This window comes from Rissa tridactyla, chromosome 3 (genome assembly GCF_028500815.1).
Source record: "Rissa tridactyla isolate bRisTri1 chromosome 3, bRisTri1.patW.cur.20221130, whole genome shotgun sequence".
Classification (NCBI taxonomy): Eukaryota; Metazoa; Chordata; class Aves; order Charadriiformes; family Laridae; genus Rissa; species Rissa tridactyla.
The window spans coordinates 54,589,895-54,616,952 of NC_071468.1; the positions used below are offsets into that span (position 1 = coordinate 54,589,895).

General features: G+C 40.2%; 1 protein-coding gene across 2 annotated transcripts; it reads left to right on the forward strand.

The window, feature by feature from the left end:
• The first annotated feature begins 1,346 nt into the window (after positions 1 to 1,346).
• On the forward strand, positions 1,347 to 26,798 carry RAB32 (RAB32, member RAS oncogene family). 2 transcript variants are annotated; one of them, XR_008465683.1, is made up of 4 exons: positions 1,347 to 1,726; positions 18,895 to 19,172; positions 21,409 to 24,204; positions 26,678 to 26,798. XR_008465683.1 is itself a non-coding variant. In XM_054196772.1 (3 exons), exons 1-3 carry the CDS (start codon positions 1,498 to 1,500, stop codon positions 21,556 to 21,558), a joined length of 657 nt encoding a protein of 218 aa, XP_054052747.1. In that variant the 5' UTR covers positions 1,347 to 1,497; the 3' UTR covers positions 21,559 to 25,130. The 2 variants fall into 2 exon arrangements, 1 of the variants encoding a protein (XP_054052747.1); XM_054196772.1 differs by lacking the exon at positions 26,678 to 26,798 and having other exon boundaries at positions 21,409 to 25,130.
• The last annotated feature ends 260 nt before the right edge of the window (positions 26,799 to 27,058 follow it).

The window sequence follows — 27,058 nt, forward strand, 5'->3', positions numbered from 1 at the left end:
ACCTCTCCTATGAAGACAGTTGGCGTTGTTGAGCCTGGAGAAGAGAAGGCTCCAAGGAGACCTTATAGCAGCCTTCCAGTACCCAAAGGGGGCCTACAGGAAGGGTGGGGAGGGACTCTTTATCACGGAATCTTCAGAGTTGGAAGGGACCTCTAGAGATCATCTAGTCCAACTCCCCTGCTAGAGCAGGATTGCCTAAAGCACATCCCTCAGGGCTGCATCCAGGCGGGTCTTGAAAATCTCCAGAGAAGGGGACTCCACAACCTCCCTGGGCAGCCTGTTCCAGTGCTCTGTCACCCTCACTGTAAAGAAGTTTTTCCGTGTATTTGAACGGAACTTCCTATGAGGAATCATAGGGAATGTATCAGGGAATGTAGCGATAGGATGAGGGATAATGGTTTTAATCTGAAAGAGAGGAGATTTACATTAGATATTAGGAAGAAATTCTTTGCTGTGAGGGTGGTGAGGCACTGGCACAGGTTGCCCAGGGAAGCTGTGGATGCCCCATCCCTGGAAGTGTTCAAGGCCAGGCTGGATGGGGCTTTGAGCAGCCTGGTCTAGTGGGAGGTGTCCCTGCCCATGGCAGGGGGGTTGGAACTAGATGATCTTTAAGGTCCCTTCCAACCCAAACCGTCCTACGATTCTATAATTTACTGCTTCGCCTGACGCATTTTTTAAAACAACCACAGAGTGCTAAAAAATATTTTACGGGCTTCACTTAGGAACAGAAGGGAACGAAACTCGGCGGTGGGGGTGGTCTGACGGGAACCCCGCAAGACGAGGGGGTGGCTTTACCTTCTGTTACCTGAGCCTTTTACGCATGGTGGCCTACGCTGCTGTCACTGCTCGGCCTGTTTGGGGGGGTGGCTTGAGGGCAAACACCCTGCGCTCCGCCCCGCTCGCCCCGGGCGCTCCCCGGGGCACGGACGTGCCCCGGGGAGCGCCCGGGGAGAGCGGGGCGGAGCGACGGTCCCTCGCCGCCGCCGGCTGCCCCACGGACAGCCCACCCCATCCAGGAGAGGAGCTGTGAGGGAAGCCCAGAGACCCCATCCCGCCATCCTCCCCTCCCTCTTCCCGGTATCCCGGAGCGGCGGGGCGGATCGGTTCCCTCCCCCTGCCCCTCCCCGCCGCCCTCCCCCCGGGCTTTTATAAGGCCGCGGAGTTTCCGCGTCCTGTGACTGCAGTCAGGTGGTTGCGAGGTTTCCCTCCCTCCTTCTCCTTTCCCTCCATCCCGCTCCCTCTATTTCCCAGCTCACCTCCCCTCCCGGCGTGGGCCGGCCCAGCGGGGGAAGCCGGCTTGAGGCGTGTTTGAGGGGGGGGGGGGGGGGGGGGGGAAAGTTGGGAGGCGAGTTTGCCGGCTTGGAGGGGAAAGTCGGAGGCGAGTCGCCGGCCCTGGGGAAATCCGGGAGGAAAAGTTGCCGGCTGGGGAAAGTTTAGAGGCGGGAGAGCCGCGGCCCCGGCTTCCCCGCCGCGCTGAGCCCCGCGGAAGGGCCGAGGATGGCCGGCGGGGAGGGAGCGGGCTCCGGGGTGGCGGAGTGCCGGGAGCATCTCTTCAAGGTGCTGGTGATCGGGGAGCTGGGCGTGGGTAAAACCAGCATTATCAAGCGGTACGTCCACCAGCTCTTCTCCCAGCACTACCGGGCCACCATCGGGGTGGATTTCGCCCTCAAAGTCATCAACTGGGACAGCAAGACCCTGGTTCGGCTGCAGCTCTGGGATATAGCAGGTAAGGGCCGGGGGCGGGCGTCTCTCCCTAGGGCGAGCCCCGAGGTGGCAGAGGCCTCTGAACCCGGCTATCTGGGGTCCCGGGACCCGGCCTCTGCGGATGAAAGTGTATTTTGACTGTGAAGCCTTGTCTTCTTGTTTTCCTCCTTCCCCCTATTACCCGCAACCCCTCCTGCTTGCGTTTGAGGCATGAATAGAGGGAGGTCTCGATGTGGGAGTGAAGTTTTTTACTTTTAATAGGCTGCATGTGCTTCTGTTAGCTGATGTGGGGCTCTTGGCTTGGCCCGGGGCTTTACAGCAGTCCTCAAAAAGCTGCTCCACTCCTTTTGCTGGCTCCAGGGCTCCCAGAGGGCTCCTGCTCATACTGCTCCTCCTGACCCACTTGCCTGGGAGCTTGTGGCCTTGGTTATCACTGCTGCCTAAATTCATTCATGGTTACAGCTCCATAACACTTCTAGAGGAAGTAAATATCTTTTCCAAGTAGGTTATGTTTAGTAAGCACACTTTACAGGTTAAAGGTAACCCAAATAGCTGAAATTGTCCTCAAAGGACGTATGTTCAAACTTTGTATCTTTGGAGTTGCTATTTAATTTTAAAGTAACTTTTGTCGCGCAACATGGAGTAACAGAATGGGACTTGTGTTGTGCTTAGCTCCACATTCAGGTCATGGGTTTCTGTATTAAAAAGATACTTTGAGCACAGGGAGGCCGAAAAGCCCTGTTCACTTGTCCAAATTACATGTCATTCCTTCTCTATATATAATTCAAAGCTGTTCTTTAACATATCTGTCTTAAAGACTCAACTGCATACCTGTTGTGGTTAACTTAGCTTATGCTGTGGTGTTAAATGCCATAGAACAAACTGTTTTGCTGTGGTCTTGTAAGAAGTCTGTGTCCTCAACTCCTTAATCATCTCAAACTGGTGTTGCATTTCTAGTTTTGTGTGCAGCCCAGGTGTTAACCTGCAGGTCTCTTCATCCCTCTCCAGCATGTTCAGAATATCTCCTTGGATATGAAAAAGTAGACTATTTCAAGTGCTGGTATTTAAATTTATGCTATTGGAAGATACTAGGACAACATCTGGTAGTTACTGTTTCCATGAACTTTCCACTTTATCAAGTGGAAGCTCAGAAAAGAGGAAGCATAACATGTGGCTGCTGTAACCCTGTGACAGACAAGCTGTATCTCAGCTTCTGGTCTTTCTTCTCTAAAGTTTATCTTAAACCACTTCAAATATGATTCCTCAAACTAAAAAGCCTGCTTCTTACTGCCATATGCTGAAACACGTGATAGATCTTTCTGCTGCTGGCCTGTAGGGCAAACTAAAATATTTGCTAATTGCTGTTTTGGAGAACAAGTAAAATGTTGGCAGGCTTTCTCTTTTGATAGGTTCCTTTTACAGATCAGTTTTAACTATCTTTAAATCTATTGGCAGTATTGGCTTAAGCTGCTACAACACTCTGGATGTATTTTAGCAGGTCTGGGGTTCCAAAGATTATGGAGGGGCGACTATCAGCATCCTGGGGTTTGGCAGGCTGCCACACTTGTGTTTAATTTCTCAGCCCTTAGCTTCTGAGATTGGGTTAGGCTGTGTGCTTTGCCAAAGCAAGCAGTTTCAACAGGCTAGGCAGAAACTTATCTGTAACTTGTAACAAATTTGGACAGAACATTATGGGAAGTCCTGTCAACACACGCATGCCTTAATTTCAACCTCTAGAAGACAGTATTTTTCACTCTTGATTATTGCCTGTAGGGTATCTTGGACATGGCTATGTGAAAACTGAGTTAAGAGCTGCTGATAAATCCCTAGAGGCTTGTGCTAATATTGCTGATAGACTGAAGAATAATTTTTTTCCTGTCACTGAAATATTTGTCCTATTCTACCGTATGGTGTATACTTTTCTATGAAACTCCTGACTAGTCATTTCCTAGCAGAAAAGGAAAATGCAACTATTTTGCAATCTGCACTCCAAACTCATGTCTAATCTGGTCATTTAGGCTAGTCTGTTTCCAAGGGGGTGGTGGTCTTTCCCCAGTCAAAAAACAAGACCAGGAACAGAAGTAATCTTAGTGTTGTTTTTTTTTTTTTATTGGGCTGTGCTTAGCCATTGTGAGAGTAACAGTTCAGACTCCTATAGAAATTGACCTCTCAGTTAAGCGTTAATCACTAAAATAAAAGGGTTTTTGGTATCCGTAAGAGTGTTTCATGGTCTTAAAACTACTAATGTCCTTGACCTGGGAATGTGTTCTGCAGCTGTCTATGTCAGTACTCATGAATACTTCTAAACTCCTGAGGATGTTAACAGGTTTATATAGAATTATTAGTTAGAGAACCAGGTTGAAGATGGCTTCTATATAGTCATAGCACATATTCCCTAAAGCGCTTTATTAAAATGTGTACCAAAGTATCCGAGCATGTGATAGTCACTCCCTTTTAACTCATCAGCCCAACTGTCTTCTGGCTTTCAGCAGCTCATGTAGATAATTATGTCTGCTGGTGTGTGCAGACAAACAGCTTTAGATCTCTTGAAGATCTAAATCTTATGGTAAGTAATATTACATGTGACTTCCCTGAAAGCAATATGGTGCTGGCATTCTGAATTGATTTTAATGCATTTTAAAAGGCTTCTGAATTAAAGTCTAACCTTTAAGCGTAGTAAGGCATGTAATTCTTCAAGATATCAAAGCTTGTACTTAACAGTTCATCATAAAAAGCTTTCCTCAAAGAGCTGTGTGCTGCAATTCAAGGCTCTGTACCTATATCAATGATAAGAACTAACCATGTAGCTCAGTCATCAGCTAAAGATCATAAAGCAGATACTAAGTTGGCTTCCGGTGTGATGGTAGCCAAAATGATTAATGCTGTGTATTGCAATGCAGCTGGATCCCAATTGACTTCAATCTCTTGTGCTAGATGAGTTTTTTAGTAATTAGTTAATTCTATCGAATAGAGCATGAGAGTGTTACACTGCCTATTCTATCTTTCTGGGGAAAATAGCCTTCTTGTTGTAAGTAAGTAATGCAAATTCCTGCGGCAGAATCAAAGGGGAGGGGGTGTGAAATAGTGAAGGGGGAAGAAGATTATGCCTAGACTTGTGTATTCCAGAAATACTCAGGAATTTTACTTTTTAGATACAGGTTGTAACTTCTTGAATAATGGAGATGAAAAAGCTTGGGAGTAAGACTGATCAGTTGCTGTAAAAGTATCTTGGTTGCAGCATGAAGTATCCTGAAAAAAGCTGAACAAATTATATACATGCTCATACAGGAGTAAAACAACCTCAGCTGCCCTTAGGCATTATTCTTGGTTTTTATCTTGACATGCAGAGTTATGATAAATCTCTTCCTGGATAAATTCTGAAAGTTTTAGAATCAGGTTAACCCCCTTCATCAAAGGACATAAATAATTGGTGAAATAAATGAGATAGGAATGAGTCATTGTGGTAAGGAGATACAAAACAAAGGAATCCCGGTGATAGGGAAGTGCTTTTAAAGTCTACTTCAATACATGAGAGATTCCTACTTGACAAGCATGCTGTTTTAGTGAGTATACTGCTCTGACCACAATGTAGTATAGGAGGTGAATATGGCATATTGATGAAATGCAGTCAAATGTCATTGAAAGAATGCTTTATGGTCTTTGTGTATCATAAAAACTTCTGATCTGATCTTATAAGACCAGCAACTGAGTAGTGTTAGCTGCTGCTTAATGATCACATTGGCTATCACTGTCACGCGTGTCAGCCTGTACAAATGTGCAAGTCTGAAGGACAGAAGTGGTAAAAGTCACAGGTGACCACTTAAGTTTGGCTTCTCCTGAAGAATGTTACTAATGACAACTGGTAGACAAATTTGTTTTTAAAGCCTTGACTGAGAGATTCTGCATTAACTTTGGTGCAATAGCACTCTTCTTCCAGGACTTTGTATTGATTGTATTTCAGTGTTCTAAACAGGCTCTATACAAGCTTTCAAGAACTGAATGATAAGGCTTGTAGCGTGCAAATTTATTGTTAAACTCTTGTCTGTCTCCTTGAAAAGATCTGAAATCTAATTTCTTAGAAGTATGTACAAACCCTGAAGAGGATGGAGAAATCAGACGAAGTATTTTGCACAAATACTAAGTTGAGGAAGAGCTGGGGTATCCCATCTTCTCTATGAAGAAAAATGAGCCTTAGGTATGTGAGTTGATGTTCAGCTTTTAACTTTTTTAGGAATTTAACTTGCTCTCATCTACAGGAAGCCATGAGAAATGGGGAAGTGTACGCAGGAAACTATGGATGTGGGAGAAGGAGGAGGATTTAAACTGAAATGAGCACTTGCAAAGCAAGACAGTGAAAGCAAAATGCAAGCCTTCTCACTTAGATCTGCAGGTGTGATGCTGTATCTAATAGATTTTAGCCTGTCCTGTCCCAGTGGAATATCTCCTCTGGAAAGGTGGAGTGCTTGGTAGATATGCACCTTCTGGGGAACATAGCTGTGTACTGTTGTATATTTTGGTGTCTGAGTTTCAAAGGCATTCAGTCTTTTCCAGTGTGTGAGATAGTGTGCTTCCATGTGAAAAACCTTTTAGCTTCAAGCAACTGTATAAGTCAGTTTTTCTCAGTCTGCATTTGTGTTATTGACATGTCAGAAGATTGTCAAGTTCTTCTACAAACCAGGTCATTAACTCATTTCTTGCATTATGGACTGATTCTGTTTTTTTTAAAAAAAATAAGGTCTAAAGCAAGCCTTAAGTGATGTTAATGCATCCCTGAAAGTTTATAGGGGGCAGCCAGAAAACTTCCTCCATTTCCTATACATTCGTAGCTCTGTGCCATAGAGGCACATACTTAAATTGCTTTTCAGAGGAGTCTCTCCTACGTGTGGAGAGCTTTGAGGTGGTAGTCATTAGAGGTAGTCAAGGTAGTCTTGTAACAACTTGTCCTTACCCACAAAACACTTTGAAGATCAGCATAGGTGTTAAAATGGCAAGTCCTGCAAAGAAACCATGAAGAAATTGCTTTGCAGTGTGCCTAGTACAAGTGAGCATAGGGTGGAGGCAACAGAATCCAGGCATAACCTGCCCCTACCTGTGTGTTTTCCTCACTGTTATAATGATATTTAATGCATGCAATTGGGAAGGAAGAATGAAAAATGTGCACCGCACATGAATAACTGCATGAGAAATGGATGCAGAACTTGAGTTCAGAGCTTTATTTCAGAAACTAGTAAGGGGTCTGAGGTTATTGTGTAGTTTATATGGTGATGGAGGTTCCAGCTGCAGCTGCTTTCATGTGGAGATGGGAGCACTATTGTTCTGGTAACAGCTGAGGCAGGTCAGAAAACTCCCGGTCAGGGATGGAGAATCTTTTATGTTAAGTTCAGATGGATGAAAAAGATTTGAAAGACCTGTAACTGATTTCAGAATGTTTCCTGCTCGCACACACTTAAGTATTAATCTCACTTAAGAAATTACTTAAGGATGTTGTTGGCTGGAAACATGCAAGACTAGCAGATAAAGTTTGAGGCCTGTTCATGTTGAGCACTGTCTTAGCAGCAGTAGAGGCAAGAAATGGAACCAAAAGAGTGCTGTAGGTTTCCTTCCAGAAACCACCCCTCTGTGGGAAATCTTGTGTGGGTGTCCTTTCTTGTGACTCTTCTGGAACAGCTGAACTAGAGTTATGAGCTTTCAGTAGAGAATGACTTGCCATGCTTGGAGCTCTACAGTGAAGTATCCAAACAAGTGCTGAACATGTTTAACTTGTTTCTTTTTGGCGTGTCTCCAGATTTCAGATATCTCTGCATACAGACTTTGGTTGTCAACCTGCTTTCTTTTTTGGAATTTTTCTATTTAAATAATTTTTTTTATGAAATGCCATCAAGTAAGGTATGGTTATTGGTCTTGCTCTGATGAAGCAATTTCTTCGTCTCACTAATGAGATGCTGAATCATTGATATTGGTGAAGGTTCTTGTGTTTAGTACTATATCATATAGCAATGCAAAGTACTGGATATGTTATCTTAAACTTCTTAAAGCTTGTATGCTAATGGAATTCCATCAGAATACAGGAAATGTTACTGTCTTGAAGCTGGTGTTGTAAGGCAGTTTAGTGTGATTATTTTGATTATGCAAGACAGGACTCTTCAGTTAAGTTTCAGTTAAATGGTAAAATTGAGACAGATGTTCTTTGAGTGTCTTGGAATCAAGCTTAGAATTTCTCCATAGGCTTTTCTAGGTGCCCTACAAGAAGTGGGGTTAAAGGTGTGATCTTAGAAGACCATTTGATCTAGTACATGCTTAAAAGAAAGTTTGCTGTACTGATCTTGCAGGTAGTCTTAACTGAAACATCACTTAGTGCTTGAGCTTCTAATCACTATGGAATAGATGGAGCTTCAGCCTTATTTTTCAAATAGGCAAGGTTCATATCATATATAGCAGTTGCTCAGAAGCTTTATGCTGTCTACAAGATCACAATGAAAGTATTTATCTAGCACTCTGATACAGAGAATAAGGGATGGATGGATAGCCATCAAATGGGTGTACGTGGGAGCTACTTAAGATGCTGAAGTTTTTATGTGCAATACAGCAGACAGGAGGAAAAATAATATATATCACACAACATAACTAATTAACCAATTTTTGGGTCAAATTATAATGCAAACTAGGAATCTATGCAGAAATCCATTAATTTACATTGATCATAAGCTTTTTTGAGGTAAGTATTGGCTGAATTCTTGCCTTTCATGTAACTGTGACTCAAACAGTCAGAAAGTAAGCTCGTTTGATAAGTCAAGTGCATTACCCTTCAGAGACAAACTGGTGCAGACAATATTAAATATACACTTTTCTCTTAATGGGTGGAGTTTACATGAATGTTAATTGACCTTTATCAACTCCCTTACATCAGTGTTGCAGCTTCAGACTCTTGGTGTCTTCACCTTATTTATATCTCCACTTTTCTTCTTACCAGTTTAGTTTTCTTCACGTGCACACCAGGACACGGTGTCACTGAGGTGTGTGTACACAAGTACAATTTGAGTTGGCAAGTGCTGTAAAATGGTTGTTCTAAACTGATCACTTTCTTGACTCATCTAATGAAATACACGAATCTTAGCTGCCTGGCTCCAAAAAAGGCTCCAACACGCTGTATAAAACTTCTTCCTTTCAGTAGTGAGCATGGACACTGGGATTCAGTCTCACAGCTGTTAGAAATACCTTCTTTGAACTCCACCAGTAAACATTGCCTTGCCTTTGTACTCTCTTGTAAATTGTTCCCTCCAAATACTCACTTCATAAGCTTTGCAATGCAATATGCCATGTCAGAAGGAAGTGATTTGCAGTAAGGGAATTTTGTTTGTATTTTCATATGAAAACATAGGAATAACGTTTGTGGAATTCTCACAAGCGTTAAAGCTGGCATGACCAGCAGCAAGCAGTGACTACAAAGCACAACATGCTTCTCAATCTACTTGTGGTAGAACATTAGCTGTTCAAAGTTCTCCTCTGGCTGTGGATCCATGGAACAAAGGTAGATAGGGTAGTAAGAATACACTTTCGAAAATGATGGGATTTCAGGAGTTTATAGAGCTTGTTTAGAAATGATCATCTTAACTCTGTCCAGAGAAAGCATAGCCCACTCTCAGTAGTAGTGGCTTCTAGATCAGCAGCAAATGCACACCAATATTCCTTATTGTATGGATTTTAGCAGCTTTTCAAATAATATTTTTTAAAAAGCAGCCTCTGAGTATCACTGCAAACAGCTTGTGGGAACTCGTTCTTTAAATGCTCCCAGACTAGAGTGCTGGGTAGAGCAAAGTGGTAGCTATTTGATGCAAAATTCCAATTGCACACAATGTGCCATGACACATTGACCATTTTAGAGATTAACATTTTTTCAGTCTCGTGATAAAGTTGTTCTTGAGACAAACTGACTTTAGAATTCTTCTCCTGTGTGCTGTGAAATACTGTAGTGCCATGCAGCATCACTGTTAAGTATGTAGTACAGCTCTGGCTGCGTGGCAGTGCACCAAAGGAGATGGATTAGAGGGTGTCAGGCATGAAAATGGCTTAACTCTGGCAGATGACTTGTTTAAGTCTGGTTAAAGCAAGGTAGGAAGTACCAATTCATGTTGTTGCTGGCACTAATTGGACCATGTCAACTCTTTCTGAATATTAACGCAAGGAAAGTTTTTCTAAACATGCTGCATTTGACAGCTAGTTAGAAATCATTTAGCTTGGTTGACTCTGCTTGTCTGGGGATGGAAATCTAGTGCTTACTCGGAGACTTCCTCTTTTCTTAATTTGCTGTTTACCAAAGATGCAAGCAAAACAGGTGAAGCTTTTATACAAAATTGACTGTCCTACTTTTACATATAATATGTTCGACAAAGCCAGTTGAACTATAAGTGCAGGGTCTTGCCTCTAAACTTCTTAAAGACAAGACAGTAAGCTGTTAAAGTCACTTTGGACAATATTGAATCATTAGATTAGCCCAAGGCTACAAGCAGCGATGAAAAGTTTCAGTCTTACTATAAAATTCACTAAGACTCGTGCAAGTGTTGAAAGAAAGTTTTTTACGTTTGTGAAGGAGAATGGTGTGCTTTTTCTAGCTGTCAGGATGATAGATGTGATCAGCATTCCTGATAGAAATCAGATGTCGAACTTGTACCTTAGTGCTATTGCTGTTTCGCTGACAGTGAACAGGAGTGTCCTGCTTTGGAGTAAAGTATAACAATACCAAACAGTGAATGGGAAGACTAATCTCACTGACGTTGAAAATTCAGATACCTAACAAATTATTAGTTTAGATTCTGTCTGTGTCGTGCAATGAAACTTCAGAGCAAGCTACTTCCTACCATTTCAGAATGAAATACTGACTTCTAAGAACATGCAAAAACACTTTGCATTGTGATCTAAACAATTAAAATACTGCTGCACTTGGCCTCATACTATTCAGTGACTTTTCAATATCTTTTTCAGTGACTTGTAAAGTTTCTCATACATAGTGTGTATGTAGTGTATCTGTATACACTATATATGGGTACATATAGTATTCTGTGGATATATGTGTATGTATATACATACCATGGATATCAGGTCTCCGACAATGTCTCACTGAACAGAACTGCTTCAACTGCACCCTGCCACTGTCTGATGTAGACATAACCAGAGTACCAAAGGTCATCTCTTTTGGTAAAGTGGGAGTCAGTTGAATAGGGATTAACTGGCTAGTTACCTTTTCCCTGAAGACTGTCCTTCTTGGGACTGTTACTGTCAAGAAGAGGTCCATCCAGTGGTCAGTTGTCTTCTCCATACCACCCTTAGTAAGAAAGGACACTAGCAATTCACTTAAAATCATCTGAGGCTGCTTTTTTGTGTTAGAAACTGTAAGAGCTGCAGTCAGTGAAACTATTTCTAGTACTAATACAGGAAGGTGTAATATTCTTGTAGCTGCTTTTTAACCTCTTGGTGTTTGTCACCAGAACCACAAACACCAAATATTACTTCCACAGTGGTGGAAAGTAAAAGTCAGTCTAGATGTGCCTTTTTTTTTAACTCTTACAGGTTTCTAATATCTGCTATAGCTGCTAGTATAGTTCAACACCCCTGTAGTTTAAACACTTGGCAACTTTGCACTGAAAGCTTAAATGGGTAAGAATGAGGAGTGAAGAGCCATCTAGTACTGATCATTTCAGTCTGTCTACTCCCTCTCAATCCACGTCTGCTACCCGTGTGAAAAAGCAGGTAGACACACTTGAGCACGTCCTGTAATATTGATAGTGGTTTGGTTAACCTACTTCTTACTGAATAACAGATTCAATCTAATTGGGTAAGACAGTTCTGGGACAAGTTGTGCTGGTTTGGGGAGAATGCTGTCAGTAGTGGTAGCTTGCCAGTAGCGTATTGATATATCTGGCTAAAAAGGAGCCTCAGTCAGCTCACACCTGACCCAGGTAGTGCTAAAATGTACAGTTGGTGTCTGGAGAACTGGGAGATGCATCCTCAGGGCAATTCTGGATATTTGCTGTATTGTGCCAAACATCCAGCTGTATGTAGGACCAACAAATATCTAAAGTGTAGTTTGTTCTTGCCTGTGGCTCCTAAAGGACTTGGGTGAGTCTTGAAAGGGACAGTGATTCTAACTCGGTGAGAGGATTGGGCTGCGTGCCCAGCTATTTTGCATGACGCTTCAGCTTAAATCTACTACACTAAATTACATGAACTTTGAGAGACAGAATGGCAAATAAGGAGCTGCCGCTCAGATGTTTCTTGATGTTAGTATGTGAAAGCCTGATTCTAGGAATTCAGGGAGTTGAAAAAAAATCTTCTGTAAAGTAGCACAACTGGAGTAGGGAAGAGAGTGCTCATTAGGTTAGGCCTTCCATTAGCAGGAGGAAGACTGGAAAGAAGGGGTTTCACTTACTGTTGAATTGGGTTTTTTTCCTGTTGAGGATGAATAAAAGCAGAAATGTCTCATGGTCCAGGAAATTGTCTGAAACAACTAATTTGTAGAGTTTGGCATTGAAGTCTAAATAGTGGCACTGTGCTTGCACACTGTGTGGCTAATAAGGTCAGAGTAGTTGATAACAAGGACCTAAGAGCCATGGTGTTGGCAGTCAAATTAGACTTTGGCTGTCACTAATGACCCTTCTTGAATTTTGGTATGACTAATATTGACCATTAGTGGTCATAGTAAATAGCTTATCTGAGAACCCTTCTCACAATGCAAGGAGAACATTCAAGTATTCCCAGACTAGAACTGATTTATTACAACCACTCACTATAGCTTAATAAGCATCCTGTGATGTCCGAGTTCACTGCCGTGTATAGTACCTATTGATAGAAAAGCAGAAAAACTGAAACACACTAGCAGGATGCTATTTCTATGCATTTTGAACCGTTAATTTGATTCACTAGGTCTCTTGAGCATTTTCTTCACTACTGGAGTGTTTATTGATGGATAGGATTTTTTGGCTTGGTTTTATAGACTATAGTTATGCTGTGTGGTATATTCCTTCTTTCTGTTGAACTTAAACTGACATTTAAACTAATTGAACACTGAGTTTCTGTATTCTGAAGGACAATGCTAGCAAGAACTGCTTGGCTTTATTAATAAACTGAGGCCTTTTTGCTATTTATCAAACTTGACAACTCTGTATTATTGAGTCCAGGGAAAAACTGCAAAACTTCATTGCAAAGGTCTTCCAGTTAGCAGCAAACAACTTTGGAATAAAACTCTTCTGCTAGTTGTGTATTCAATTCTGGATGACTTTAGTCTAAACTATGCTTCTCTAGTTTAGGATTATTTGATGTGGAACTGTCAAACTTGTTAAGATAAAATTTTGAGCTCTGGACACCCATTAAGCTGATTAAGGTGTCAAAGATGACTTGAACTAACATTACTTCAACAAAAGAAACTATTTGTTCCATCATTCTTCTAGTTGTCAGGCTATTGTAACTCTTGTTCACCTTTCTCTTCCTCTTTAATGGCACAATTTTTGGAGGATATCAGAACAGCTAGTCTCATCTGAAAAAGAAGTTAGACTTTGCCCAGTTGGCCACCAGTACTCCTGATGAGATGCTAAGGGTTTAAATGCAACTAATAGAACTCTGGCTTTCGAGTTATGTGGCTTCAGAATAGACTAAGCTTAGATTTTATTTTTTTTCCCCACAAAGTAAGGGAACTTGTGTTATACTGTTGGTATTGACAGAGATAACTATAAAATTTACCTTCACAGGAAAAAAAAATATATATATATAGCTGTTAAAGCTTCTTCACTTTACTGTCCTTGAATAGGTTCCTGTTAGTTCATTTAAACTATATATTAAGACTTCTAGGTATGGTAAGTAGTCTGGGAGATACAACCCTGACAAACTCAACGTCATGTGTACCCAGCAGTCGTGTACATAACTTGCTTTTTGTAGCCTCAGTTCCCACCATGTATGAGGAGTTGGGAGCAAAAATAATGATAGGAGTGTAGAATAATTCCTGCTAATTAAAAGCAAGAACTGCCACAATGATGTCACACTGCTGTGATAAACAGGATTCTTGTTTATTCTGTACAGTGGGAAAGATTGCTGTAGAACCCCTTAATGTACTTCAAGGCAAGGTTGGCAGTGTCTGAGTCTTATGAAGAGAACTCATCTTTCGCAGTGAAATAAAAGACAAAGATAAAGCTTCTAATGTCAGACCTGGCTATAATTATCTTTTCATGTTGTTTTTAACTTATGGTTTACTCCTGTTACACTGTAAAGTGGGAAGCAATAACAGATCCCAAGCTCTGATACTGTTTTAAATGAAACACTTTTCCTGTGGTGCTGCTGTAGGGAACTGTATTAGTTCCTGATGCATGACATTATGCAAGTATTTCACTTAATGTTGTTGCAATTACTGGAAAATACGGTGACAATATGTGCTGAGTCATTTAGATGTGAAAACTTTGTGGTTAGAGAATGTAGAACTTTGCATTCCATGCAGCCACTTCCATACCCCCCGACAAAACCTCTGATCTCCATGACTGCCCTCTAGCTTAGCTCCTCACCTGCACCTGAACCCCTAAAGCACAGAGAAAATTATAACTTTGTGGTACCATTAGGTTTATGTCAAGGCACTAGAATTACTAGAATGATTAATCCTCTGATGTCCTTTCCATACTGCTGTAGTAAGCAAGTAATTTTCCTGTCTTCTTCCTTCCATGATTATAGATGCTGGAGATCTTAAGTCTAGTTTCATCTGATCACTTTTCACCTTTTTCCCCTCTGGGGGTATGATCCACTTCTGGTTCTGCTCAACACTCTTCTTGCATATAGTGAAATAACTACAGCAAAAATTCTGCTGGACATAGGAAAGGGAATGAAAAATCCCTGGCTGAACTGAGCATGGCAAAAATTGACTCAATTTAGTTTTAAAACCTAAATAGGGAATGATGTTCAGACTCTAGACTTTAGAGGAGTGGTGTGTTCTACAGCTCACTTTTTCTATGAGTTTTTTTTGCAAGAAGAAAAGCACTTGCAAAAGCTTTGCCTGAAAGTCCTGTTAAATTTTCAAAAGGCTGTCTAGAATGCTCCACATCCCCTACAAGAAACTCAGCCTAAAGCATGTCCATTGTCAGTAATAACAGGATTGTAAAGAAAGTCTACTCAGTTCATACTGAATGCTCTTCCTGCCTCATGCCATATACCTTTTACCACAACAAAACTCTTAGCTTTTAGGCAGGCCGTGTGTTATTGCTTTTGTCATCTTTCTATGGCATAAAAAGAATGTATCCATCCTTGTAAGACTTCCAGATAAAACAGAAGACTAATCTTAAGCTAGTATTCAGGTCAGGTCTGTTGTTAGTGGATGTGAATTCTGGAGGTGAAAACAGCTTTTAATAAACTGTTTTGGAGTTTTGACAACTTCAGAAAAGGGCAGCAGTCATACTGGAGTGTATTTGACCTATTAAAAGGCATTAAACTGTAATACTGCAGTGGTGTTAGCTTCTGTGTGTTTTTAGGGGTAAGGGGTATCAAATCTGGCTAATATAAAACTTAAATCCATTAAGTAAAGATAGAGGCTTTTATGTTGATAAGCATATATACACACTTCTGTTGTCTGCTTTCACCCAAATTTAAATTACAGAAGAACATATATTAATGTTTTTTTCGAAATGTAAAACTCATACTGTACCAGCAAAAATTTGGACTGCTATCAATAAAGCCAGCTAGAAGAAAGACTGAGATAATTGTTCTGGATAGCTGAAGCCCATGCTCTTTGAGGGACAGCTGTAGAGTAAAAAGTAAAGTACAGTTCAGTGCACACTTACATTCCTACCAGAACTGTTGTCTTCTGACACAATAAGAAAAGCTACTGCACAAAGCTAACCTTGGCTTCTGCATTATTCCAGAGCTCCTGAATCTGCCAGTTAGCACAATCCCGCTTGTAGTGGCCTCTCTCCTGGTCAGGACCCCATGAGGTGGTTCAGCTAGTCTGCTGCTCTGCTACAAGACCGTTGTGGTCTTTCTGGCTTCGCATATCTGGCTTTTCCCAACATGGGAAGGGGCTGCCATGCTGTTAAGTTTCATGTAGGCTGGGGGATACTGGGGCATGAAAAGTCACTAGCATCAAGGAAGCAACTGCCAGGCAATCTTAGCTAATTACCAGTCAATGCAGCTCTCCAGCTTATTATATATAAAGGCATTGTGCTAGGTGGGTGGGGAAGACTGACTATGGTAAGATGGGAATTCCCTTGGCAATGGAACATTGATAAAATCATCTGAGTGATGATCAGACTTTCTCACCAAGGCTAGGACCCCTGTTATTTCTTTAAGAAAAAACATTTGGTGGTGTTTAGGACCCTTCAAGTTTGGTTATGATATATACTTTGTAACTTTGCTTCTTTTCTTCAAAAGCTATATGTGATGCTATACTAGTTCAATATCTTATGCCTTAAATGCACTGTGTGCAGGTTTCAGCAAGGGTTATTGCTATAGGAGGCTAGTATGGCCTTCTTAACTGTTCTTTTTCTTTAAAGCTTGGATGGGAGAGCAGTAGGCAGGAAGGAATTCAGTCAATGGTAATGTCCTTCACTCTGGTAACTGATCATAGCCATGTTTACCTATGCACAGCTATCTGAGAAAATGGTAACTGCCTGATAACCTCTTCTGCAATTCCCCAAAACTTAGTTTTCATATGTAGTGATTATGCTGTCTCCATTCCTTGCTAGTAACAGTCTAGCAACCCCTTTCTGCAACTAATCAATACAACTTAATATTCTTACGTAAATGTCCATCAAGTTTTTGGAAAGACTTTAAAAAGACTGAAATCCCCACAGATGTCCAGCAACTGAATAGGGAGGACTATTAGGACTGTTCCTCTTGCTGCTTCAGATTCATGTGCAATCGCATGTAAATAACAGCAAGTGGTGTCCACTTCTAAACCATTTCAGGGCCAAACTGAAGAAATCTTTCTGCAGAAGACTGAGGTTGCTAACAGAGCACTGTAGACTTTGAGATTACACTGTTTTGTGGGCCTGCCCTACGGTGTAAAGGGGTACACTGTGTGAATTGGACACAAGACTTAGTGCTTTAGCACAGCTGGAGGTGTTCCCATGTAACAGGAATCAATGGTGAGACTGATGGCTAAACAAATAGGGAAGCTGAGAAGGAGCTCCTCACAGCTTGTGTTGTGCTGTATGCAGTGACTGGCTTAATGTAACTGAATTTGACCCCGTGCAGATACATTTGGGGGGGAAAAAAACGCAAAAAAAACCCCAACCAAACAAAACACCAAAACAAAACACCGAAGTCTTACGATCTAAAGGTGAAGTTTCTTTAGATGACACAATTCATCTGCAAAAGTAGTAAAAGTCTTCTGGACAAGCTCTTTCCTAATGGTATTTGATTCACTGAAACAGTGCGCACATGATACAACAATTTGCAGTAAGGCTATACCCAAAACACCTTTTAGGCATAAGAATCCGCCCTGCAAATGCCTGGGGAGACAATGTGACTTACTTGTATACAAGTTCTGTGTACACTGTTTAGGAGACTTCTATCAGCAATGTGTCTCTTCCAGTGACATAGTCACTGAGATGCAGGCTTGGTGCCCGGCTTGTCGGCCTTTGAGGCCATGGCATAAATGCTGCTTCAAAACTTGAGCTTTGAATAGGGAGGGAAAAGCTTTCCTCTTGCATGCTCCTTGTTCTCACACAAGGGATAATGAGCTGGTAGTGAAAAAATTCATGTGTAACTTCCAGTCCTCAGAATATGCTGGCCAGTAATGCTGTTTTATGCAGCAGTATTCTTTAAAGTTCAACAGCCAGAAATAGTCTACTTTATAGAGCTTTATACTTTTCTGGATCTTCACTGTAGCTGCTGCTGCTCTCAGGCAATCCTAACAGCTGCTTAGTCAACCTTTTCTGAAAGTGTCTACAGGGAATGAGCTAATCGGTACACTGAAGTACTGACACTAAAATGAGGCAATTGAGCTAGAAAAGCATGCTGTTGAACAGCATCCCTTGTCAAGTTCCTTCACCTAATGAATTTCTGGCTCTTTCTGAGGAGATGATAATACCCAGTTCTTCTTGTAACTACTGTTTGTCTGTGTTAATCAAAGGCGGGCTTGAATGTTTATAAACGGAGGACAACTATGTTTCCAATTAAAATTCTTACTGTCTCTATTCTAAAACCTTGTATGCATTAAAAGCTAAAAGCTGCAGTGATGACACACTGCAAAACTAAATTTTAAAGTGCAGGGACTGCTTTTCCCAATGAAGACTTCTGAACAAAGCAGAAAGCTATTTTAGTAGCCCGGACTTCCCCAGCAACATGCTAGCACTTGACACTGCTATACCCACCCCGGTACAAACACAGCATGATGGTCTGACCTTCCAAACAAAATAATAACTGAACTGGCACTCTAATTCTACATTTCAAGTCTACTGACTACAATAGTTGTACTTAATAAGAAAAGGCTTTAGTTGACTATACTCGCTGACCATTGGTTTTCTTATTGATATTTTTAAAAAATAATTGTACTTGAACTATTCTGATAATGTATCAAATCCTGGGATTGCCGTAGAACTCCTGCAGTTGGAAATTATTCCAAAGGAGGTCTTAGACTTAAAAGCTGAAGTCAAAGATAATAGGTTTAGCTAGAACTGTTAAACTAGCTCCTTTTGAGCTTGTCCCTAAGTCGGGGGTGGGGGGGGGGAAACCCATAATCTATAATATAGATGACTTTTTCATAAGATGCTTTGGAGGCTGCTAGCTGTGGAACCTGTAGAAACCCTTGTTACCCACCCTCCAGAAAAACCTCTGGGTTTGCTTAAGTGTCTAGCTGAAGTGACTAGGTTTATACCTAAATCTTGCAGAAGCCTTTTTGAAGAAAGAATGATTTGTGTATAGCTGTGCTCATTGTGTCTTTAGGCATTACTTCTAAAAGAACACTGCTCAACAAATAAGTTTAAAAAAAAAAAGTAAATCAAGTTGGTAGTTGAGATTGCAAACTGCTTTTTGGCATCTGACTTGTATGATACACATAATGGCTGTTGCAATGAGATAACACAGGATGGAAGAGGCAGTGTTTTATGAACCAGGTGACTAGAGCCGAATGCCAAGCTCGTATGTACTAACCTGGTACAGAAGCCCATTTACATTGACAATAGTTCATGCTTAAATATAAATATCTATCACTATCCTCTCTTTCAGGCCAGGAGCGCTTTGGAAATATGACCAGAGTATACTACAAAGAGGCAGTTGGTGCTTTTGTGGTCTTTGATGTCACAAGAGGCTCCACTTTTGAGGCTGTTTCAAAATGGAAGCATGATTTGGACAGTAAAGTACTACTTCCCAATGGCAACCCCATCCCTGCTGTTCTTCTTGCAAACAAATGTGACCAGAAGAAAGATGGCAGTCAGAATCCCTCTCAAATGGACCAGTTCTGCAGAGAAGGTGGCTTTGTTGGATGGTTTGAAACATCCGCCAAGGTGAGCGCAAAAAGGAAACACATTTTAACTCTTCTAAGTATTGGCATAGGAACGGATGAATATAGTCATGTGGAGAAGAGAAGTATAGGAAGTGACAGTCAAGTCTCCAGTGTTCAGTAAAAGTTGAAAGTGGTGTGCCAAGCTAGCTTACTCCTAAGGAAGACTTGAGCCATATTTGGTTTAATAAGAACTGCATCTTAAATTAAGAGAACCTTAAAACTAACTGGAAAACTTCATTAACTGAGTTTAAGTTTTTCTTCATCTTGACTGCATCAGCATCAGAGTTACTCTTTAGATGTTAATACTACTAAATGCTGATCAAACTACCCAAAAGATAAAAGTAATCTTTAGGTGCAGGGTTTTAAACTGCAGCTTCTGTTTTTGCTGTTGCACGTAGGAAGTGGTAAGACTCCAGAAGTGAACATGCTATTTGCTCACTTGTTACTATCTACCCAGGTGATAATGTCACTAAAGCACTTCTCTATTTTACCAGTCAGTCTCAAGACTGAACTGGAGAAAAACAAGTTGTTCTGTATAGTAGATTAAACTAAGATAGACAGCTGCTTTAATCAAACAGATAACTTTGAGTGACTTCATATATTGTACCCTTTTAGTCTATAGACTTGGCCAATGCACAGATAAGCTTGCGGTAGCTTAGCTGGAAGTGAAATCAAACACTTCCTTAAAACTCAATTGATCCTTAAAATGAAAGGTTCCTCTAGATGAAGATAATGTGGCTGACAGACCAAATTACTGGTCTGGCTGATAACTCCTTTATATGGTAAGCTAATCATCAAGGTCCCTCTTTTCCCTTGGCTTGCCTACTTCCTTGAACAAATAATTCCCAAACCGACCCATTTGTTACTAAAACCTCACATTTCAAGGCTCTTTATACTCAAAAAGAATACCAAGATCCTGTTTTGGGGTTGTATCTTCCCTGAAGCTTCAAATGCCCATAACACAGCTATGTATAAGTGGAAGCGCAGTGACAGCTTGCATTTTAGGTGACATTTAAGACATGAAAATGTAAAACAAGGTTCTTGGTGCAGAGAAAAGTCCAGATAATATTATTCCTAGTTCATTTATAAATTGACTTCTTTAGGACTCTAAAGAGGTGTAGTTAAAATACCTTAGCAAAAATTCAGGACAGCTTTCTTGTTTTCTAAGCTTATCAAATCAGTTTATGGTTTTAAGACCTGCTCACTTAAATATCTTGCTCTTGCCTTTCTGCTGGAACTGATACTTGATTTTTTTTCAGTCTACTCATCAGTAATATAGGTCCTACTTCCTGTGGATTAGGGAGAATATTAAAGGCAAAAGAACTGCAGAAAGTGTAAATATTCATAGAAATATCTTATGAACACCCTTACACTAAAATGAGGAGAATCCTCCTCCACTCTGGACAGGGAAAAGTGCCTATCTGAAAACTGCCAAAAGCAGGTTGTGGCTGACAACCACATGCCTGTAAAGTGCAGTAGTGATGATTCTAATGTTATCGTGACCTACCCTTGCTCGTGTAGAGTTTAGATCTACAATTGCAGAGATAGAAGACTGTACGGGGGTGGTATTTCCTTTGAAACCAAAGATAAGCAATTGCAAATGTGGCAACCCTGTGGTGAGCTAACAGGTGGCCCAGCCAGGTCAAGCCTGTAGCCAAAGGCCCCTTGGCACTGGCTAGCTGGGCCCCTCAGTAACTGAGATGCCTAGAGATGTATTTCGTCAGAGTATCCTGCATACACATGCTTCAGAGCATGCACAAGAAAATGTAGAGTGGCTAGATGAGGCACCCTGATTTACCTGGGGTTTTGACACTGATAGAAAAGATCCTTTTACATAAATAAGCGCATCCAAACTGCAGGAGAAGCAGAAAAAGGCCCAAAAGGTAGAATGCTACTATAAACAGTGTAGCTGCCTATTACCTTTCCTGATGCAAAAATGCACTTAGGCATTTGTGAGTCTTCCAAATGCAGGTGACACCTTCACCCTGACTGCATATAAGATTAGAGTTCAAGTATCTTGATTGTCATATGGGTGAATAACTTTGCCTCAAACATTTCTGGAAACTTTTTTTCAAAAAGCAAGTGTTTGAGCACCTGGTGCATCTAAGCTGTTTGTGTCATCTTGATAAGACTGTAGAAGAATTGGAGTGGGTTTTTTTTTGTATTTGGCCAGCTTCTAATCAGAATGTGTGACTATTTCAGAAAATCACTGACTTCTTTTCTTTCAACATCTTTAGGACAACATCAACATAGATGAAGCTGCCCGATTCTTGGTGGAAAACATCCTTGCCAACTACAAAACCTTTCCTAATGAAGAGAATGATGTGGGGAAACCAAAACTGGACCTAGATCCATTGAAAGCAGAGAGTAAATCACAGTGCTGCTAATGCTACCACTGTTCAGTAAATGCGATGGGATGAGCAGCAAGACTGTTCCATAAATGAAACTGCTGCTATGGTGCTGCATTGTGACAATCCATATGGGGTGTCTGGTATTATCTGAATAGGTGATTCTTGTGGGTGTTTACGTATTCTTGTTTAGCATGAAACTGAGTATCTTGTGAGTTATCGCTCCACTTCCTTGAGTGGCTGCATCTAAGTCTGATTAGTGTCGTCTTACTTGAGAACATAAGGTAGTGTTTACACTCCTACAAAGGAACAAAGATAACATGCAGTGTCTAGCTTGCTTCTAGGACATATGCTACATTCCAAATAGGGCTCACTTACCATGGCTTTAGCTGAATAGACACTTGCACCTTTAAAGTAAACTTTTCCTTTGTCACCAGGAATGTCCTACTTTAGCCTTCTCACCTACACACTTGTCCCTATTTATTATCCCCCACCATGAGGATATGTCTCATAGCTAGTTCTCCTGGATAGAGACATCCCAGAAATCTTAAAGTGGCCAATGACAGATGGGAGGTATCTTTCTTAGTGTGTTCACTAGGACTGGGTGAAGTGGCTTTTACCACTGAGTAAGAACAAGATGGGTAAATGATTGTACATAACAGGGGAAAAGCATGGTTATTAAGATACTAACAAAAATGCATCTCCAGCCATTTATGGCAGAATACTTTCAGCTAATACTTTTCATATGAAACACATTAATGAATGCAGTTGTACTCCTGGCACATAGTTATGGTAACCTCACCCATATGCACATCCAGGAACTTTTTCATGCACTAACACTGAAAGCTTTACCAAGACTGCAAAAAGTAAATACCTTACTATCTGTGCTAATGAACTTGCTTCTTTTTCCTTCTGTCCTGGGATGGCTCAGAATACCATGAGAGAGGTCATGAAGGAAATAACTGGCTCTTGCTAGCCTATCAAAAAAAACCAAACCAACAAACCAACACAACCCCAAACCAAAAACCCAAGCTCTATCTCTTTCAATTTTAGAACAGTGCTGCACTCTTCTGACTACTCAAAGCTGGTGAACTGGCTTACCGGTTTGTAACTCTGTATACAGAGATGCTTATGTTTCCTTGTGGTAGCTCATGTATTTTTGGCAGCAAATGAAGATCAAAAGGATTAGAGGGTTTTCATGGTTCTTTAACACATTCTGGAACTCTGACTCTGCTTGGCTGAAAGGCTTTAAAGTTGTTCTTTATTTTAAAGGTTTCTTCTGTCCTGGTACCTCATTGCTACTGACTTCAGAAGTCTTATTTTGCTTGGTCTGATGGTGCTGATGTTTAAGTAAACATCATCATGAAGTATGTGCCAGATTGAATATACTTTAATCTGTATTGAGATTTCCTAGGCTGTCTTTTTTTCTAAAGAGTAACATACTTTTTAAGAGACAAATAAATATATTTGGGCATCTTCTGTGTGGTGTTGGTGTATGCTTTTGAGAACATGAATCTTCACATCATGTGTCCCACCCTGTACACAAATGCTTTCATTAACATTAGAAAACAATTTTAGCTTCTGGTAGCTGCTATGTTAAAGGCTTATTTTAAATTACCACAGTAAAGTTTGGCATAAGTTAAAACTGGGTTTAAATAGCTTAGGATCATAAGATAATTCAGCTGAAAGGGTTCTTAAGAAGTCTTCCAAGCCAACGTCCTTCTCCAAGTCAGGTCATACCAGGGTGTTTAGTCTTTCACGTGGTCTGGTTTTAAGCCTTTAACAATGGCGACTATCCCCTGAGACTTCATCTAGTCTGAACCTTTCTAACTTCAACTTCTATCCATGGTCTCTCATCTTCCTGCCATGCAGCACTGTAAAAAAAGTGTCAATTAGACTTGTGCAGATTTATTTGTCATTTAAGCTTGATTGCTACTTTAAATTTTTTTTTTTAAAGTCTGTAGCACTTCAGAAAGGCAGTTGCAACCCATCTGTGTTCCTTGCTTGCTGGCTTGTTTGTGGTGTTAACTGTTCTAGTTAACCTGGAACTACCATAATCTTTGTATTCAGTCACTTGCAGAACAACTTCATTTAGACTGTAAACTCACTTTTAATAAGCTGTTTAATCTCCAGTGTATTGTCTTTTTCTGAACTTTGTTTATAGCTGCAGAAATCCAGTAACTAGTCAGTGGTACATGTGAATAGCCTATTTATTTGATGCTTCTTGACTAGGTCAAAACATGATAAAATTTGATGACCAGTCAAACAAGATGCAATTTCATGTTTACTTGGCTTCAACTGTAAGTTTACCGAGCCTATGCAATATAACATGAAGCTTGTCAGTAATGGGCAAAAAAGGCCAATTCTTGAGTCTGTCTAGTATGGCATAGAAGGTTGGTCTACATTTAAATGCTAGTTCCTTAGATACTTTACTGGGGAGACTGCCAGTGGAGGTAGACTCTTTTTTTTCTTTCTGAACAGCTATTGTCGTTTTTCTTGATTTTAATTTTCAGATTCAACAGCAGAATGAAAACCAAACTCTGAAGCTTTGGAACTCTACCTGAATATATGAATCTCATCTGGGTCCTGTCAGTGACAATGTAATCCTACGCAGATTATTTCAAGGATGTCTAAATTTCTACTTGAAGAGCTATTGCTGCTGTGTTTAAGCACTTTCCTTATTCTGTATGTAGCTTGTGTTCTTCTAAATCTCTTCATGAATGCAGAATGGTGGTGACTGTAACTGTGGTAGAGTATACTAGTTTTGATACAGGTTGTCACTGACTGGAGAAGCTGAGGCAGGGTAGGTTCAGGAACTACCATCTACAAAAATAAAAACCTAAAGTTTTAAAGTGAGTATGCAGATTGTATTACAGAGCAGATTCTGGCATTTCTGAATTTCTAGTAGAATAAAAATCAATTTGACTTCTACCTGCATGATGGAGTCTTTTTTTCACCCTTTTTTAAATTTTATTTTTCTTTTACCTGTCTGTGGGCAAATTGAGATTTAATAGATGGTTAGCCTTCCTTCATGCTACAAACTGCATCTTTACTCCTGTTCCTTGAAGGGTGTGTTACTGTGTTTGAGACTGGTGGGGTGGATCTGATCCAGCTCACAATCTGATCCAGCCACAAGGTGGAAACTAAGAAAAGATTGGCATTCTAGCCCGAGGAAGGGAATGGGAGCATCTCCCTGGTAGAGGAGAATGAGACTGTAGTTTGTGGAGAAGTGTTTAGGTCAATTAAACTAGTCATAAAGCTCTGTCCTAATTAACCCAAAAACTTTGATTTGGAGAGATATGTGGAAGTTCAGACAGACCCAATTACCCGATTTAACTTCAGGCTAATAAGTGAGCAAAAAGTGTCAAACATAGTTTGTTTTACATGTACAGGATGTATAGTAAAGTGATGATTCATCTCAACCAGATGAACAGAGGCCCCATGCTATTTTATTTCATTCTCTCTTGCAATGTGAAAAATGTCAATCTTAAATGAGCAAGTACCTGACTGCCTAGTCCCTATATTTAAGAGGCAGTTTTGAGATTAAAAACTTGAGTAAAAGTCTGAATTGGTGCCTCAGTAAAATGTCTTTCCTGGCTTGTTTCCATCAACTGATTTTGTAAAGGCTGGAGATGGCATACAGTCTTCCTGGATTGTGGTTGTGCAGTATGTTTGTGCAGCTCATGCAAAGTCAGTCTCTATTGATTTAAAAAGTTTAATGAGGTATTACAATTGCTGAGGAAATTAGAAAGGAGTTAGAACAATTAGTGATCTTTCACTATGGGATTTTCTAGGTGTATCTTAACTGCAGTAGTAGAATAATATGAGCTATTCCAAGCTCCAGAGTTATGTTTGTTTAAACTTTGTGTCAACCCTATTGAGTTGTAATAGCATTCAGTCTCCTTAAATTGAACAAATCCTTGTTCATCGCTAGTGATTAATTGCTGGGGAAGAGTTTGAGTCATTCTTACAGACTCAGTCCCTGATTAACCATTTGATATATGGTGATATGAGGAAATTAAAAAAGAAATACGTGCAGTAAAACTATGGTATTCAATGGTGAAACATTTTGCTCTTAAAACCTGTTGTTCCATTATCTTTCTAGGCTTCACATCTTGCTAGTGGCCTTGGTTCCAAAACAGAGAACTGGCTACCTCTTTCTCCCTTTACAGAACACCTTATTTGGTACAGTTTTCGAAGTGTGTGTATGACTTTGTCCTTCATATAATGAATTACTAAAGAGTTTAAAAAATGGGGGTAGCAACGTACTTTCACAGTAAAAAATGTGTTAACAAAATATCAGTGAGATAAATAATGATTCTGAATTGAAATACATCATTCACTTGGCAGTACACAAAAGGTCATTTCAGAGTTCTTTGTCCTGCAGCAGAATAATATTAAAATGAAGGAACATACCAGATTCAGGTCTGACTCTGTAGTGAAGATTATTTGAAAGAAATTGCGCCTGTATTGTACATGACCGTTATAAAGCTGGGTTTGTAAGCTCATTTCTCTGTTTCAATTTGTGTCTAAAGAGGAGGAGAAAAAAAAAAGTACTTAAGTTGGTGTAATTTTAAACACATGATTATAGATTCTTTTACCACTACCTAAAATAGTGTTAATTCAGTGAAAATTTCTAGCTTAGACATCCTATGAATCTTACATACTTGTATAAATAAATTCTACTAGATGGTTATTTTATCATTTCAGACTGTGTACCTAAAAAATGCTTTCAGCCCCAGGTACATTAAGAAAAACTTCCTACCTAAAGTAGGGATGGTGTTTCAGATAGCTGTGGCTTGGGAGGTGTACAAGTGTAGAAGTCCAGCATCTCAATATTGGTTCCTTCTTCCTTTTGCAAAGATAATAAGAGATGAGTATAGTGATCTTCCATCTTTTTATCACTGGGTAAATCATCATTTGGCCTGAACTCTAAATGAAATTAAAATACACAGGATTCCTGGCTTATTGCCCTTAACTTGTAACTGGGAGTAAAAGGTTGCTGCTGCATGTCGTGTGGCATTTTACTATTAAGGGACTCTATCTGATTCTTACAGGTTCTAGGAAATGAAAAAAAAGTGTTCAATCTTTAAAACATAAGATTAAAACATACGGGCTCGTTCTGTTTTGCCTCATCATTTTTTTTTTTTTAACTTAGGAACTTTTAACCTGTTTATTATGCTGACCCTTCTGAAAGATTAAGTTATGCTAATAATTATCAGTCATGTTGGAGAGCTCTTGACTCCCTAAAGTTTAAAGATAGCCTCGGCATTCTGCTAGTTCAGCTTCTAAACTCCTCTGCCCTTCCTGGTAAGTATCAAAGTAGCATGAATTTTCTTGAAGAATGTTAATCACCTTTATATTACATTATATTACATTGCATATTATATTTATATTACAAAATATTAATCTAGCAATCTTACATTTTGCACTTTTAAAATAATATAACTTTTTGCTTTTAGGCTGTATGCACAACTGCAACCACACTTAAAACTGCACTGAAGTTAGTCACTATTAAAAAGGGTTTGCTATGATCTGC